General features: G+C 44.4%; 1 protein-coding gene across 8 annotated transcripts in view; it reads right to left on the minus strand.

The window, feature by feature from the left end:
- The window catches only part of ADCK1 (aarF domain containing kinase 1), a 139,775-nt gene that overhangs the window by 119,390 nt on the left and 2,202 nt on the right, over positions 1–18,183 (minus strand). For 6 of the 8 annotated variants that reach the window (XM_075926785.1, XM_075926789.1, XM_075926788.1 and 3 more), the window contains 2 exons: positions 13,022–13,158; positions 4,939–5,022 (listed from right to left, as the gene is read on the minus strand). In XM_075926785.1, coding sequence (XP_075782900.1) covers positions 4,939–5,022; positions 13,022–13,062 — 125 coding nt within the window. In that variant the 5' untranslated portion in view covers positions 13,063–13,158. Of the gene's footprint in view, positions 1–4,938; positions 5,023–13,021; positions 13,159–18,183 lie in introns of those variants that run through there. The other 2 variants (XM_075926786.1, XM_075926782.1) reach the window with 1 other exon arrangement.

Here is an 18,183-nt window from a genome sequence, read left to right on the forward strand (position 1 = left end):
TCCAGAGCCAGGAGGTTCCAGAAATCTGGCCACTGCACCAAATGCCAATGCCCTTTATATGAATGCCCTTCATTTAAGAGCTTCCAGAAACAGAGCTTTGCATTTCATACAGTGACAGTTTCTAACTAATTGCCCAGGTACTGACAGTCCAATAACCAGCAGCTTGACTGAGGAGAACATCCCAATTCTGCTCTCAAAGGTAATTAGCCTTCTTGAACATTTTTTTCCCCTAACAAAGCAATTCTGAAGCCAACAAAGTTAACTCATGGACAGATTGTAAATCTATCCAGAGACTTCTAGAGGGCAGATCCCTTCCATCTTCACCTTCCTCCGGCTCCCCATTCACATGATGCCATCCATAGCCTCAGCAGCCACAATTTATATTAAAGTGGTGCATCCTGGGATTTCGGTCCTATTCAAGCCTATCAGCCATGCAGCATTTCTGTACCAATGGGCAAGATGGCACACACCTGATTGCTATTTACTACCACGCTTCGATGCCAGCCCTGAAACAAATTTTGTGCTTTGTGACACTTTCAGAGCTGAAGGTGGGACCTGCAGAAAGACAACATCCATGTATGAAGTGACATCCAGATGCTATTGTGATGAACTTCTTCAAAATCCCCTAGAGTAGAAAGCTTAGGAAGACAGAGACATTACGCACAAGCTGTGTTTTCCCACAGGGAGAGGGTACCAGAAGAAATGTCACAATCCAGAGATGGAAGGAAGATATCAGGTAAAAAATCTCCAGCCTGGCAATGATGACTGAGCTGACGTCCCTTATCTCCTCCATGATCTGAGTTACACGTGAGGGAATGAGCAGGAGGCAATGCTCACTTTAGCATGTGTCCTGCCAATAAGTTAAGCAAACTAACAGGAATGATCAGGCACATATCCTAAACCTGTGAAAATATAGATGTCTCCAGGTGCTCCTGACACTGGGCATACATATACAGCCCACTAGGCAATCACTCAGTGTCTCCAGAGCTAAACATGGCCAGAGATGACCACAACATCACTACATCAACACTAACTGGCATTAGCAACAATTGAAGGAAAGTGCCAGCAGGAGTGCCATGATATTCTCTCCTTCAGACTGAAGATTATGGTTACTTTGCGTGCCAAGCCAACAACATTGATTGGAAAGGATGCTCTGGCATGTGTGAAACTTACATAGCTCAGGCCAGTGTCTCCCTGATATTGACAACAAGTATCAGCAGCAGGAGTGGGCAAGGACAGGAATCTTAACTCATACTTGGTTGCTAGGAGAGGGCAAGGGTATTAGCACAAAAGTAGCTCCCCAAACACGGCAGAGGCAAAAAGCAGTGAGAACATCAAGCCGAGGCTAACTGATCTCAGAGACACATGGCTATATCCCAGCTCACACTGTTGTCTCACAGAAAGTAGTAAATACTCCCCCAATTTGCTGATCACAAAGAGGTGCTGAGAACTGCTTAGCTGGGAACATTAGCATCAAAAGTGGCCCATGAGAGAAGGAAAAGAGAGAGTGAGATTGAAGAGGTTTCCTTGGAGCTAAGTGGGAACCTGGCTAAGAGACCCCAGGGAACCTGTTTCCTTCTTAATCTGCTTTATATTTAATTGTTTCCTAATGACTATGTCCCTGTTTGGCTCCAACTGACTCAGGAACTGGGACTGCCACTGAGGTTTCCTATCTCTTGACTGAAATAGTCAGTTATTCAGGGTCTCCTGTTTAGCTACTGAACAGAAATTATTATTACAGAGTGAGCATCTTGTTCTTTGTATTCCAGTAGCACTCACAATGTGCTGCGTACTCTCTACAGTTACAGGCAGACACAGCCCCTGTCCTATGGAGTTAGCGGGCCAAGCAAGTGAGCAACATATAAAAGACAGAAGACACGGGAGGGAACAGCCAGCCAAAACATATGCATAATAGTTTAAAATAAATACCAGCTATCCTCAAGCCAGTCTAGATTGGACCATTGTCAGTTAGCTAGCTTCATACAGCTGTGGTAAGTGCTGTGAGGCAGAAGGTGGCCATTTGGATCAACCTGGGCCAGGACAATGAAATACAAAAATCATTGTGGGAACAGCACATAAACAGGGGCTTGAGGCCAAAGTAAAAGGTGCGGAGGTTGACAAGATGGAGATGTCAGTGCCAGAGTGACCACCCTGGAGACAAAAGGCCTCGGTTTATCCACAGTGCCAGTGTTGCTCAAACACATACTGCCATCTGTCAGTGCATCATGCCCCTGACCTTTAGGGTCTCACCCTCTGGCTGAGAGGAGAATGCAGTCTCTCTTGGCCACCGCTGATGGCCAATAAGAAGGAGCCAATTAGTGTCAGCCTATTGATGGTAGATTTTCTGATGACTCATCCATAAGGCATTAAACGGAGACAACAAATCCAGTCCACAGAGACCACTGAACAGCTATCAGGTGGTAAAAACTTTCAGTTACTACCCACCTGGGGCTGGACTGGGACCAGTGCCCCAAAAAACAAAGGGCTCTGTATCCTGTTTCCCATCCCACTGCTGCATCATTGCCTGCCATATATCTGACACTTTGCTAGCTCAGCCATACCAAGAGAGTTGCTAGAATGCCACCTTCCTAGTTACTGTCAGGCTAAAATGCTCCTCTCTGTAGTACTCCCCCAAGAGCAAGGCAAGCCAGGATATCCCACTCACTAAAGGAGTTTTACTTGCTCATGATAGGCCTGAATTTGCTTCACAGCCTCCATACCCCTGGCTTTCCTCTTTCAGCAGCCTAAGGCTTCTTGAAGGAAATGCAGGCCATGGCACAAAGCCCTCTTGCATTGCACTGACTCACCCTGCCAAGGAACAAGTGCTGACTCAGCTAGTCTTGGCTGCCAAGACTGGGGAGAACACAGCACAGCTCCAATGAACAGGACCCTTTTCTGCTGCTCAGAGCACGAACTGGCAGACCATCAGAAGCAGTATGACAGAGGTTAATGAGGCCATAGAGACACAAGACAAAAGGTCAGAGCTTTGCAGGGGCTGCTGGGAACAGCTGTCAAACTACAAGCAGTCGGCAGCATCAGCAACTCAACTACCTCAGCTTGTCTCAGAGAAGTTACAACCTAGCTCTTCTGCAGACCCAGGTTTCAAAGTTAGAGTCTTTCCAATAAACATCTAGTGCTGGTGAAGGGGCCAGATTGACAAGCTTAGAATCTGAAGGCTTCTGAGCCAGCAGCTACAACTTAGGCAGTAGTACAGTAAGCTTCCTCCCAACCCACTGCCACAGGCCTGATCAACTCTAGGAGAGTTCAGTCTCCCGCTCAGTCCTTTGCACTCTACTGAAATTGACAATGTAGGGGTTAGTTGATCATGATGGCAGTTTGTATGCTGGGCACTCCTGTTCACTAGGAATTGGCTTGAGAACCCACCAACTCTATTCACACAGACTAATGGACAGCTGCCAGGAGGTGGAGATTTTCACTCAATACCCACCAGTGCTGGATTGGACCCAGCATCCAAGGCTATATCTAGACTGCAGGCTTCTTTCGAAAGAGGCTCTTTCGAAAGCATCTTTCGAAAGAGAGCGTCTAGACTGCACGGAGAAATTTCGAAAAAGCGGCTTGCTTTTTCGAAAGAAAGCATCCAGTGAGTCTGGATGCTCTCTTTTGAAGAAGCCCTATTTACATTGAAGAACGCCTTCTTTCGAAAGAGGAACTTTCGAAAGAAGGCGTTCTTCCTCGTGAAATGAGGTTTACCGCCATCGAAAGAAAAGCCGCGTTCTTTCAAATTAATTTAGAAAGAACGCGGCTTGAGTCTGGACGCAGGGGAAGTTTTTTCGAAAAAAGGCTACTTTTTTCGAAAAAACCCCTGAGTCTGGACACAGCCCAAGAGTGAAAAACTCAGGGCTATTGGATAGTTACACCGAGGGTATAGACATGGGCAGAAGGAGAGACAGCTCTGAACTCCAAGTCTGTCAATCTGGCACCTACCACCAGTTTCTTCAAGTTAACACCCACCTATGATTAAAAGAGCTACAACAAAGCAAAGCTATTTCTGTAGTCAAAAGGGAAAGCGAGAGCAACCCTGGGCAGGCTGCTCTGCAAGACATTCCTATGCACTTTGCATTCATTAAGGCCAACCATATGTGACTAAATCCTAAGAGGTGGTGCACTGTGGTTTTAGTAAGGGGCTGGGTGGCCGAATCCACTAGCTCTTCACTTCAGGGCACGGAGGTCTAACCCCAACGTGTGTTAGGTGAAAAATTAAACACACTTGATAGTCTTATTGCTAAATACACTGCCTAATTTGACACAGATCAAATCCACATTCACTGCTATGAAGAGGCTCCAAGGACAGGTACAGCAGATGAGCTGCAGGGCAGGAATAGGACTGAAACACAAGAATCTGTGGGTCAGGAACAAAGGGCATTGGCAGTGCAGGTAGGGAGGCCTCAGAACTGAAAAAGAAAGAGCTTTGCAGTGTGAGTTTGAGCGGCCTTGGCAGAGACATTATAATTTGTATCTTCATTCCTGTCACTACAGTTGCTATTTTTATTCATATTAATTAGTTACATCAGAACACAGTGACAGAAAGCCTGGCAGAGAAGAGTCCCTTAGATTGCCCAATTACTTCTCAATTTCTTCAGGGATGCTCTGCAGCCCTGACTGATCCCAGAGGATTCACCACTCATCCACCAGATCTGCCCCATTTCGATTCACTCAAACCTTGAGGTACAACCCCCACTAACTGGCCAAGCAGGACAGAGATACGACTTTCTTGCTGTTGCTCAGCAACACAAGGCCACCTGTCTTCCCACTCTCAGCTGCTGAGTGCTCCACTTCAGTCTAAGCAGACAGGAGCAGGAAGTGGAGATCAAACCTGCTCTCATCCCAATGACTGACTGACTAAGCCAGCAGCTCAGTGGATGGCACTGCCTTTGGCAGATCTCTCCTTGCTTGCCAAGCCTCTGGGGAACACCCTACCTGTGATTTGACGTAGGCATACTCCTGTGATCCATACGGGACACTCCGGAGAGCAGTGAGGTAGTCATAAGTGATAACAGCTGTCTGAAAAACAAACCAGAAACAGTATGAAGATTCTGCAATGATCTTGGATCAAGCCAACAAAGCCTTTATTAAAGGGATTCTTTCTATTCAGCTTTAAGCCCCAAAGTTAAGTTTCCTTTCAAATAAAAAGGCCACAAGGACAAAAAGAAATACAAATAAAAACATGTCAATGAAAATCAGTGGTTTACACTCAGGAAAACTTCCCTGCGGGACAGGAAGCTCAGTAACATTGAGCTACTGGCAAGAAGTCATACTTTGCACTTCTAAAGCACCTTCCATTCCAGGCAATCAAAGCACTTCACTGGCATTCACAAACTGAAAATCCCAACCCCCAGGGACATAGGTCAGGAGAACATCCATTGCCCACATGGGGAAAATCAAAGCATGGAGCAGGGAAGTGACTTAGTAAGTGACACACAGTGAGTCAATGTCAGAGCCAGGAACAGAACTGAAACAACCCTTGATGTTCAATCCTGTGTGTATCCACAAGCCGCCGTGTACATGTTGAGCAGGGTATGAAACTAACTAGAAACAGCCTGATGCTTACATGTAAACTGGAGCCTTTCCTTTCCCTCCCACCCAATCTCTGCAGCCAAATCACAGTCCAGGGTTGGCAACATCAGAACAGCTTCAATGGTGTCAAACTGTGATGTCTAAGCTGTCACTGATGGGATAGGATGGAGAGGTTAGACTAACACCCATCCATGCCATAACTGTCACTGTGATTTGGTAACTAATTATCATTACAGTCACCTTCACTGGTTACAAATAGCAAAGTTCTGTTTGTGTCCATGTAGGCGCTTTTCTGCCATTGTACTCACACCTACCACACTGCCCAACTGTATTTATATCAGTGAGTGCTGGGATAACCTGGGCAGCTAGCCCGTCCTCCAGACCTCATCAGGGAGGAAAAAAAATTGACAAAAGGTCTGTACACAGAGCAGCAAAAAGGGGTGACCAATGCATAGAGAGAACCAGACAAGACAGTAACTGATGTTTGAGATGTGTTGTTCATGTCCATTCCATTCTGTGTGTTTGTTCACCACATGCACGAGTGCTGGAAGTTTTTATCTCAGCAGTATCCATAGGGGAGCATCTCTAGCGACCTCTGGAGTGGCACCTCCATGGCGTGGTATAAGGAGTGCTACATGCTCCCCCTACCCTCAGTTCCTTCTTGCTGGAAACTCCAAACAGTGAGAAAGGAGGCCATATCACGGAACGGACATGAGAAACACATCTTGAAGAACACCACTTATGGAAAGGTGGTAACTGTCTTTTCTTCTTCAAGTGATTGCTCATATCCATTCCGCAATACATGACTCCATGCAGTACCCATGGAGGCAGGTAAGAGTTCACAGCTGTGCAGACTGTAGCACAGCTCTGCCAAACCCAGTGTCGACTCTAGCCTGAGCGATGGCGCAGTGAAATGTGAATGTGTGGACTGAGGCCCACATCATGGCTCTACTGATGTCCTGGATGGTATTTGGAGCCACAAAGGCCACAGGTGATGCCTGAGCTCTGGTAAAATGGACCCAGATGATCAGCTGTGGGGGAGTCTTTGCCAACTCATAGCAGGTCTGTATGCAAAGGTGATCCCATTGGAAATTCTCCGTGATGACATCAGAAAGCCCTTCATCCTATCAGCTGCAGTGACAAAGCTGATGGACTTGCAAAAAGACTTGGCCCCTTAGGAACCTAACCATTATATTATGAGAGAAGACTCTCTGGCCCGGATCAGTTGGTAGAAAGCAGAGATAGCTGCAAGGTGCACTCAGATAGAAGAATGTGTCAACCCTGGCTTCCTGAGGTGCAGCACATGGTCTAATACAGACTGCATAGAAAAGTGAGAGGGAGAGATGCCCCATTCTCATGCCCAGTGGAACTTCATCCACTTGGCCTGGTAAGGCAGTCTCATGGAAGGTTTCCAGTTCCCCAGGAGAACTTGTTAGACCGCCTCCGAACAGGTACATTCCTCTGGTTTCAACCATGGAGCTACCACTTTGTGAGGCGTAGCGACTCCAGGTTGCAGTATACTAACTGGCTTGGATCTTGTGGCAGCAAGTATGGGCTACTGAGGAAAGGGGGGCCCATGGAGGAATCACCACGGTGTTCACGAGCGTACCAAATCAATACTGGCACAGGCATATTGGGGCAAATCATAATGATGTGTGCTCTGTCCCTTCTGATCTTTACTAGGACTCAGCAGAAACATGTACATCAGGCCCTGCTCCTGGCAGGAGAAAGGCATCAGAGAGGGAGCTTTTACCTGGTAGGAACAAAAGCTACAGGTATGGCTACACTGTGGGGGGGAGGGTTCGTAAGAGGTGCGCAAATAGCGCTCACATTTGCATACCTTCTTCCGTTTTTTTTTTTCCAGAACAGGCTTTTCTGCCATTTGGCCCCATCTACATGGGGCCAAATGTCGGTAAACCCCCCTCTTTCAAAAGCCCCCTTATTCCTCATAAAACAAAGTTTACAGGGGCTTTCGAAACAGGGGATTTTTTCCGACATTTGGCCCCGTGTAGACAGAGCCAAATATCGGAAAAGCCTCTTCCAGAAAAAAAAATGGACAAAGGTATGCAAATGCGAGCGCTATTTGCATACCTCTTTCGGAAGAAACCCCCCACAATGTAGCCATACCCTATGGCGCTTCCTGTTCTGCCTGGTGGCAAACAGATGCAGTTGGGGAGTAGCTCACCTCTGGAAGAGCATGCAGGTCACTTCCAGGTGAAGGGATTACTTGCGGTGACTGGAGAAATTCCTGCTGAGGTAATCTGCCAGGTAATTTCTGATACTAGGGAGGTAAAAGGCCTCCAGATAGACATGGCTGATGCAAAAATCCCAGAGGAAAAGGGCTTCTTGGCAGAGGGCCAAAAAGTACTCTTCCTCCCTATCCATGCACCTGTTGATGTAGAACAATTGTGTTGTTCATCAGGAATCTCACCACTTTGTCCAAGGCTTTTCTTGTGATTGTTCAGCCCTTCCTGTCCCTATGAAAGCCAAGAGGTGTAGAGGTAGGTGAAGAAGTATTTGGAGAAAAATTTCACCAGGCATTTTCCAACATCAGAAAATAGCTTTGGAATGGAGGGACTTTCAGATCAGTTTTGGGTTGGTTCTTATGTTATCTCTTGTCCATGATGGTAACTGTCACTTCCAACTTGAAAAGAACCAGCTCTGCTTTACAGAGGAAGAGGAAATTAATTAAGCAGTTGCTAATTACATCACAATATTTACAACAAATTAGTATTATGATGATTCTGATAGGCAACTCTGACATTGTTAAATCCCCACAAGTGTCTGAGATACACTTCAGCTATGGCATATGATACTAGCTTAATGCTCTCTGAAAACTGGGGTCAGTGTGACACCTTGAAAGATGCAGCGGGCAAAAAAAAGCAGAAATATCAGATTTCTAATACTATCTGAAATGTAAAGGTTTTCTGTGACTTGTTGCTGTCCAGGTCCTAAGGAGCAACTCATTTTCATCAAGGATTAGTTCTTCTTCCTCCATGCTCCTGAGAAATTGCTCTTCATAGATATAAGACGACTTGGGAGATCATCCAGTCCCTCTTGCTGGCAATGCAAGATTGATGTCCATAGTGCATTTTCCAGTCTTTTGTCAAGTCTAGTTTTAAAAGTCTCAGAGAGTGTGGCTTCCACTTTGAGTCATCCAGCTGCTGACTTCCAACAATCCTCAAGTTATCAGCTGATCTCCCCATCTCCTAGAATGAGGTCCCCAAGCAACATCCCTACCTCTTGGACCTGGTCTACAATACAGCAGAAGGTCAAATTAAGATACGCAACTCCAGTCACATTAATTACATAGCTGGAGTTGACATATGTTAAAATCGCATTTCTGTACCGTCCACACAATGGGAGGGTAACGGGAGCAAACACTCCCATTGGCTTCCCTTACTCCTCGTGAGGAGCAGGAGTGCCCCCTGAGGAGCAGGACACCCTCTGAGTTCAATTTAGTGGGTCTATATTAGACCCATTAAATTGAACCCCGGAAGATCAACCGTAGCTGAGTTGATCTTCTGCGTAGTGTAGCTGCGCCCTCAGTGTTTTCTCTCTGCTGGGCCCTTAATCTGCTTCCCCAAACCTGGACTTGGGCAACAGTTTTCCCCCAGGCCACCTAAGGAGGTTTAATAAGGACTGAGGAATACATGTAGATAAATTAAAAACTTCTAGCAAAATTCAAACTGGCCACAGGTTTGAGAATTCACTCCCCAAGTCCTTTTTTTTCCCCATGTTTATATATGCTCCAGTCTAGCTTTGCCCCAAAAAGTTGAGTTAAGCATCTAGACTTTTGGGTGCTTCTCAGAATATAACTTTTGAACATTTTGAAGTTCATCTGTCGTGACTGGAGGCCCCCTTCCCCTCCCCAATCAATTATGGGAGCCACCTGACCTGCTAAGTAGGGGTTTGCTCAGGGCTGAATTGAGGGGCAGCTCTCATCTAGGTCCCCAGCAGCCACAGGCATATGTTTACAATAGAGTCTAAGCTCTAATTTTAGAGACGTCTCCATCCCTCTTGATTGGGGAGAAACACATGAAAATGAAGCTGAGACTGGGAAAGCAGAGATTAGTGCAACAATATGGCAGAAGCTCACACTGAAGCAACCTGACCATACAGGGACTTGTGTCTGTTAAAAAAATAAACCATTTAAAGTATTCCCCATATTTGTTAAAAGAGTACTTACAGGGGCTAGCAACCACCAACAGATTTTTCTTTGAGATATTATAGTTGTAGCTGCTCCTGTAGAACACTGTAATTTGTGGCGGCAGTATGGCCTAGTAGTGAACTAAGCCTGGGAAACTGGGAGCAATGGATTGCTGAGTTCTAAGAGCTCTGCTGTGGCCAGGGGAAAATCACTTTCCCACTTGGTACCTCAGTTTCCCCTGAGGTGTATGGATGGTCAGCAGTGTTTGTGCAGTAAAGATAAGAACAGACTTACTGGGACAGGCCAAGGGTCCATCTAGCCTAGTCCTCCCACAGTACTTTATGCCAGGTGTTTTGGAGTGAGTGACAAAACAGACAATTATTGAGTGATCCGCTTCCGGCGGTCAGAGGCTAGGAGCACCCAGTGCATGGGATTGCATCCCTGATCATCTTAGCTAATAGCCACTGATAGACCTGTCTTCTATTAATTTATAATTCTTGTGTGAACCCAGTTATAGTTTTGGCCTTCACAACATCCCCTGGCAATAAGTTCTATGTTTGTTTCAAATCTACTGCCTATAAATTTCATTGGATGACCCCTCGTTCTTGTGTTATGTGAAGAAGTAAACATTTCATTATTCATTTTCTCTACACCCATCATGATTTTATAGACTGCTATCATATCCCCTTAGCTGTCTCTTTTCCAGACAGAAAAATCCCAGTCTTTTTATTCTCTCCTCACACAGCTCTTCCATATTCTTCATCGTGTTTATTGCCCTGCTCTGTACCTTTTCCATTTCTAATATAACATTTTTGAGATGAGGTGACCATAACGGCATGCAGTGTTCAAGGTGTGGCTGTCCTATATATTTATATAATAGCATTATGATATTTTCTATCTTATTGTCTATCTTTTTACTAATGGTTCCTAATATCGTTAGTTTTTATGCCTGCCACTGCATAATAAGAGGATGTTTTTAGAGAGCTATGCACAATGGCTCTAAGATCTCTCTTGAGTGGGAACAGCTGATTTAGACCTCATCATTTTGTATGTGTAGTTGGGATTATGTTTTCCAATGAGCATTACTTTGCATTTCTCAACATTAAATTTCATCTGCCATTTTGCTGCCCAGTCACCCATTTTTATGAGCTCCCTTTGTATCACTTTGCACTCTGCTTTGGATTTAACTATCTTGAATAATTGTATATCATCTGCAAATTTTGTCAACTCACTTTTTACCCATTTTTCTAGGTTAAATTGAAAAGCACTCATTCCAGTACAGAACTCTGGGGGGAACCACTAATTACTCTCTACATTATGAAAATTGACCATTTATTCTTATCCATCTTTTCTTGTTTTTAACCAATTACTGATCCATCAGAGGATCTTCCATCTGATCCCAGCATTGCTTACCTTGCTTAAGAGCTTTTGGTGATGGACCTTGTCAAAGGCTTTCTGAAGCCCAAGTACACTCTATCCACTGAATCACCCTTTTCCACATGTTCGCTGACCCTCCCCAAAGAATTCTAATAGAGCAGTAAGTCAAGAGTTTCCTTTATAAAAGCCATATTGACTCTTCCCCAACAGATCATGCCTAGCTGCATGTCTGCTAACCATAACAAAGAACAAATTTCAACCAATTTGCCTAGTACTGAAGTCAGGCTTATTAGTCTGTAATTGCCAGATCACTTCTAGAAACATTTTAAAAATTGTTGTCACATTAGCTACCCTGTAGTCATTTGGTACAGAAGCTGTTCTAAATGAAAGGTTGCATAGAGTGTTCTCTGTAAGCTCAGTGCTTGTGAGGCTGTTCAGGAGAGATTCAAATGCCGTCCAGCTGATTAGCAGAGTGCCCACAGCTAGGTATTTGTTTCTATTGGTTGTTATGCTTCAGTGCATATAACATTTATTCCGCAAATGAATGGAAAAAATCCACACATGGATGGAAAAGATTAAAGAGAACATTGGTTACATACCACCTTTAGTAGTTCTGCAATTTCATATCTGAGTTCCTTCAGAATTCCTGGGTGAATACCATCTGGACCTGGTGGCTTATTACTATTTAATCTAAAATCTCCTCTACTGACACCTTAGTCTGGATACTGAAATGACAAAGTGCCAGATACTGTACTTTGCATTATTTTTAGTAAGGTGATGGCAGTCAACATTTCTACCATACACTTCCAAAACAAAACACCCTCTCCCTTCCCGGACACTCCTCACATCATTTTCTGCTCCAGCCTGTCTGTGTACAGGGTAATGGATTCTGAGATCAGCTACCGAACCTGCTTCTTGCAGTGCCTGCTCTCAGGAGGCACTCCCTGTAGTTCTCACTAATGAAGCATTTTAGAAGTGCAAGAGATGCAGGCTGTCAGCTGCTTAGTACTCGGGGCCTGTAAGTGATGGAGCTCCTGGCCTGAAGTGACAAATGTATGGCACAACAGAGGTGCAGGGAAGGCTAATATCCTACACAAATTCTGCTCTACCTTGTTTCTGGCTGCTAATGTATTCTCTAGAGAGGGCTTTCCTGGAGAGAGTCACACCCTGTGTGGCTGGCAGCTGCCATGTTCATGTTTTTGGATGCTGTGTTCAACATCTGTGGTGACATGAAGGTGGCATCCATCCAGGACTAGTGGGGCCCTTTGAGATTTATTTTAGAAAGTGTGTACATACCCCACACGCATCTTCTGCCTTACCTCTCCCACTCCTGCTTCACTTTTTCCCTGATACTAATCCCACTCCCACACACACACCTGAAGACACCATCCCCCGCCCACATTCCTAGCACTGAGAACTCCAAGACATTTATAGGCAGTATTCATTCAACAATGTGGTCTTCTCAATGATCTGTAGGAGAAAGAGGAGCCACCATCAAGGATGAGGTAAGCAGCTTCAAAGCAAAACAACTGGGAAAAGCAGTGGGATGATAGACCTGACTAAGTTTTGAATGAGAGTTGAGAGAAGGGGATGTGGGGTAAAGAGATACAGTAAGTGGATCTAAGCCCCACATCTACCCAATAGATTCCCCAATAAGGCACATGTTTACTCATTGTCACCATGTTTTTCTCTTTTTCTCTGCCTGCCTCTGCTTCACTGTAAATTACCCTCTACACTGTCCATGTTTTTAACTTATTTTCCCCCACACAAATAACAGAACAGAGAAAAACCCAAGTCCCTGGAGATCAGCGCCAACCATACACTTGAAACATATAAATACAGAAAACACCATGCCAGGAAAAGAACTCCTGTGAATTCCAGTCTCTCTGAGGATCCTTCTAACCCTGTCAGCAAATCTCTCATGCCTACCCTCACATAACCTGCCAGAGTGAAACTTACTGTGGCAATGGCTCTGCCCACCCGAACAACTCCAAAATCATTGGGATCCAGATACTTGCTGCTGTAGAGGTAGAAGCCAGAAGTGGCTGCTGCCAGAGAGACAAGTTTCAAGGCCCTTCTGGCCATGCCGGCGATCGCTGCAGAGATACAAAACAGGAATTATCAGCAATTGAGTGGAAGAAGAGAGTACAGGAGGAACCATCCAGGGCTGCCTTTGCCAACAGTTCAGAGTCATGTAAGTGCTTCCTTCCAAAACTCATTTTTCATGTTGATCAGCTATCAAGTGAGCACAGGAAGACTTGTTAGAGCAGGCAACTCTATTAGTGCAGGCCTCATGGTTCCTAAATCTTGCTGTGAGAGGAGAGTGTGGTCTAGTGCTTAAAACCCTAGGAAATAAGTCTTCAAGTTTCAGTCGAGGCTCTACCACTAACTTAACAATAATGCTCCTCTGCATCTTCGTTTCGTAGTAATCAGTAGGCAGGTACACAGGGAGCCACATTCCAAGCTTGTTATTATACTGCAATAGTCTCCTAGTGCCTAGAGGGTACAAATCAAAGATCAGGGCTCCACTGTGCTAGACACTGTACATACATATAACGAAAAGCTCATCCCTAGCCCTAAAGGGTTTACAGTCTTTCTAAAACAAAAGACAACAGGAGCATAAAACAAACAACAGGACCACAAGCTAACAGTGAGTCAGTTATGATTAGTGTAATAAGCAGCAGTCACAGCACTCCAGCTGCCTAACCATGATCACATATTTTGTAGGCTGTACAGTGAGCCCTCGCTACTTCGCGGTTCGACCATCGCGGATTCACGACTTCGCGGACTTTTTTCATTACGTATGTATATACGTGAATCCGCGATGGTCGAACCGCGAAGTAGCGAGGGCTCACTGTAAATAAATACGTAAATATGGTGTCCCTACTTCGCGGATTTTCAGCTATCGCGGTCGGGTTTGGAACCTATCTACCGCGATAAACGAGGGTTCACTGTAGTAGGTTTTAAGAGGTGATTTAAAGGTGTATGGTTACAGATTTTTACAGGGAGCTTCTCCCATGGTAGGAAGCATAACGTTACCTGTTGGAAAATGCTCCAAATAGACAGGCAAGGCTATCATTGTTGATGGAGTAGATGTGGAGGGGGGCATGTCTCAATAGATGCTAGGGAAGAGATATGCCATGAAGAATAGTCATCAAGTGCCTTAAAAGTAAAAACAAACAGTCTGATACAGTGTAAAAGGGGATCCAGTAGAAGGAGGCAGAGAAGGGGGTGACCTAGTCAAAGCAATAAACCAGAAAAGTAGCTGCCTTCTGATCAGGATGGGTGGGGAAGCAAAAAACAAACAAACATTTATGGTCTTGCATAACTGAGGCAGTATGGTCCAACAGTTAGGAGATTGGGCATCATGAGATCAAAATTCGAGTCCTGGCTTTGCCTTTAGTGCAATGTATGAGCTTGGGCAAATCTCTTAACTTCTCACACTCAGTTTCCCTATGAAACGGGGGGAAATAATAATATACTGTTTCCCTACTTTAAAGAACTGCCCTAACTACTTATGTTTGGAAAGTAGTTTAAATACATCTAAGATCTATTATTATTAATAGAGACATTTTAGGGTTGGGCAGTTATGTTTTAATATTAGGCTCTAACTAGATTTTCCCCCCCTCCTCAAAGGATTTCATGTGTCAGAAGCTCTTTAACATTCTCTCTTACCTCTGACAACTGTAGTAGGTTTTACCTGATTTTACCCTTTTCCCTGCTTTACTAAATAACACTTTTGATTATTCAAACCTGAAAAGTGCCTACAAAGCCACTTCATTTTTTCCCCACCTCATTCCATTGATGTAGTTTTTTCTTTTCTGCTTCATTCATCTTTGGCAATGGAATTAGGAGGATCAGTTTCATTTTCTTTTCCCAGTCAATTTCATTCCAGTTAAGAAAGCCTAAGGCTGCTGGTTTAAATACACAGCAATTAAATGAAAAAAACCCACATTTCTTTTTTATTTCTGTCACAAATCATAGATCCTGACCTTCAGCGACAATTGCTTGTGAATGCACTCTACCTAATGACAGTCCTTGGGGCTCTCCTTCACTAAAAGAGGAGTCCTAAGACTCTGCCACTTTTAGGCTACGTCTATACTGCACCCTTCTTCCGCAAAAGCTTATGCAAATAAGGGCAGATTAGCATATTGTCGTACTTCATTTGCGTAATTAATTAGGGGCCGTTCTTGCGCAAGAGGCTTTTGCACAAAAAGAAACTGTGTAGCTGGCTCCTTTTTGTGCAAAAACCCCCTCTTGCGCAAGAGCCGTTCTTCCTCATTTTTTCAGGAAGAACGGCTCTTGCACAAGAGGAGGATTTTGTGCACAAAGGAGCCATCTACACAGTTTCTTTTTGCGCAAAAGCCTCTTGCGCAAGAACGGCCCCTAATTAATTATGCAAATGAAGTACGACAATATGCTAATCTGCCCTTATTTGCATAAGCTTTTGCGGAAGAAGGGTGCAGTATAGACGTAACCTTAGACCGGATCCCAGGCTTCAGCATTCTTATTTCAGAGGGGCTCCGTCAGAGGAGTCAATTTGTCTTGGTTCCTGCAGGAATCAGGAACTTGGAAACTTTGGCCTGGATCCACAAATCAACCTACGGGTCGCAATATTGTACATCAGAGTGCCCAACGTTCATGCGCCTAGAAAAAAAAGTCACAGAACATTGCAATCCACAAAGCCTGAGTTAGGCAAGTAACCTTCCTAAATAATGAACAGAAAGAGTACAGTGCCTTAGAATAAAATTCATAAAAGCCAGCATGCTAGGCAAGGAACAATCTAAACTACCCAATGTGAGATGCGATAACAGGAGTGTGTACGAAGCTCTCTCCTTTTCACGCAGTTAGGCACCTATCTATGTGATCCATGAACCTGGAGGGCAGGTGGCTTAGGCACCTAAATGATTTATTGATGAATGAGTTAGTCTCTACTTGGTCCACACAAAACAGCCATAGAAGGGGATAGGGAAAGGGGGAGTAGATCAAACTCAGGACCACAAGCTAAATGAGTCAACAGCATAACACTGTTGTTAAAAAAAAAGGGCAACATTATTTTGGGATGCAATAGCAGGAGTGCTGTAAGCAAGATACAAGAAATAATTCTTCCACTCTGTTCTGAGCAGATTAGACAATCATGTGTCTAGATAGTTCTCGTTCCTGCCATGAGTGCAGGGGACTGGACTTGACCTCTCAAGGTTACTTCCAGTCCTCTGATTCTGTGCCTCCTAGATCAAGCCCCACCCAGGAGTTTGATGGAAGATAAGCGAATGAATGCCTATTTATGGACCATTTCTGCAGTTTGTGACCTCACAACTATTTCCATATCCACTAATTAGAATGTCATAGACAGAGAATGGCAACTTTAGGCAGGAGTTAAGCATCAGACTACCTAGAGGCAGAAATGCTCAAATGTTTATGCTCAAAGATAGCAACTTAAGTGCCTACTAAGGATGTTCCATTGCGGTTATCTAACTAATTGTGCAGTCAATACAAATTGTATCAACTACAAGACTAGCCAATAAAGACCACTATACAGACCTGCAGCGGGATTAATTCCAGGAGTTGGCTTGAGCCACGACTGAGCAGTCCTGGCTCGTGCTACCTCCAGGAGCCATCCGTGCTGCAGCTCTGCATTTTAAATGCAAAGGCACAGCACCCCAGACCAGCGCAAGCTGGGACTGCTCAGTCCACCATGAACAGAGGCTGCTGCTCATAAAGGCAGCAAGTGGGGGAAAGCAAGAAGCTGATACTCCAGTCAACTACCCAATAAGCTTATGCTTATCGGGTAGTTGACTAATCGACTACTTGCTTACCTCACTAGTTCTTATGGTACTTTTATCCTGAAAACTTAGGTGCCAACACCCACAGCATTTGAATGGAATTTTGTGGATTGCTGTTGGGCCTAAACCAGGTTTTAAACACATAAATCTGGGGCTTAGATGCCTAAATCCCTTTGTATATTGGGGTCTTTATAACTAGCAGGGAACAGGACATCCTTTTCAACACAAAGTATTATCAGTCACCCGAAATGGGTTTAAACAATAAAGGCCTATATGGCATGACTCTTACAGACAATTTATTCTTTCTTTGCCAGCTTTAGGTAACAGCCACAAGCCTATATACCCACGCACGGTGGTGCGCAACCATTTTTGATCTGCAGCCCCTGCACCGTGGGGGCTGCCAACTGCCAGGCCCAGCCACCGGCCAGCTGGATCTAAGTGCCGCACCACACGGCCGCACCCGGCCAGCCGGATCTAACCACCGCAACCCCCCTTGGGGGTCACGACCCACAAGTTGGGCACCACTGCCCTAGCAGACAACCCCTCAAATATTCTCAGCATCTCCTTATCAAGGCCTATTCCTTCTTTTTCTCTACACAGGTGTCTTTAATGGTTTAGCACCGTAGGTTCAGGCCAGGAAAAAATAAAAACTTGCAAGCCTGACGGCAGCCAAGCAGGCAGGCATTTTCCAAAGACTCCTATGGTTTCCTTAAGGGCCTGTGGCATTCTATGAAGTATCTTACCTCTGTCATTGTTTCATCACCTGTTTGCTTTTCCCTAATAACCCAGTTTGATTTAACTCATTGCAATCAATCAGAATAATATCAAACAGGTCACCTTAGACACATACACTTTTCATGGAAATATTACAGAAATGCCCCATGCTCTCCACAACTTCCAAAATACTTTACGAAATAGTTTTAATTAATAAAAACATTTCTTGGCCTATTTTTTGATAAATTTGAGACCTAAACTACATGGTAGTGTTCCCTCTTACAAAAGAAAAAAAGTTGTGTGCCTTTTGTGTCTTCTTTCTTTATTATTAATAACATTTGTCTGAAAACAGGATGTAGGTCCATCTGTTCCTACATCTTATTTCCACCTGAAGCCATATTCTCCAGTCTGTGACATCACAACCATTTCTATACTCACTAATTAAAATGTCACAAGCAGAGGATGGCAACTTTAGGTGGGAAATAAACAGCAGGAGCAGCTGAGTTCTTAAGCAACAAAGATACTGTTTTCATGCTAATGTCTGTTAGTAATAAAAAGGGGAGACTAAAATAAGACTAATATAAGACATAGAATTGTCAGAATCAATTGTATATCAAGGTTTTC

Source organism: Pelodiscus sinensis, chromosome 4, assembly GCF_049634645.1.
Source record: "Pelodiscus sinensis isolate JC-2024 chromosome 4, ASM4963464v1, whole genome shotgun sequence".
In the NCBI taxonomy this organism is placed as follows: Eukaryota; Metazoa; Chordata; order Testudines; family Trionychidae; genus Pelodiscus; species Pelodiscus sinensis.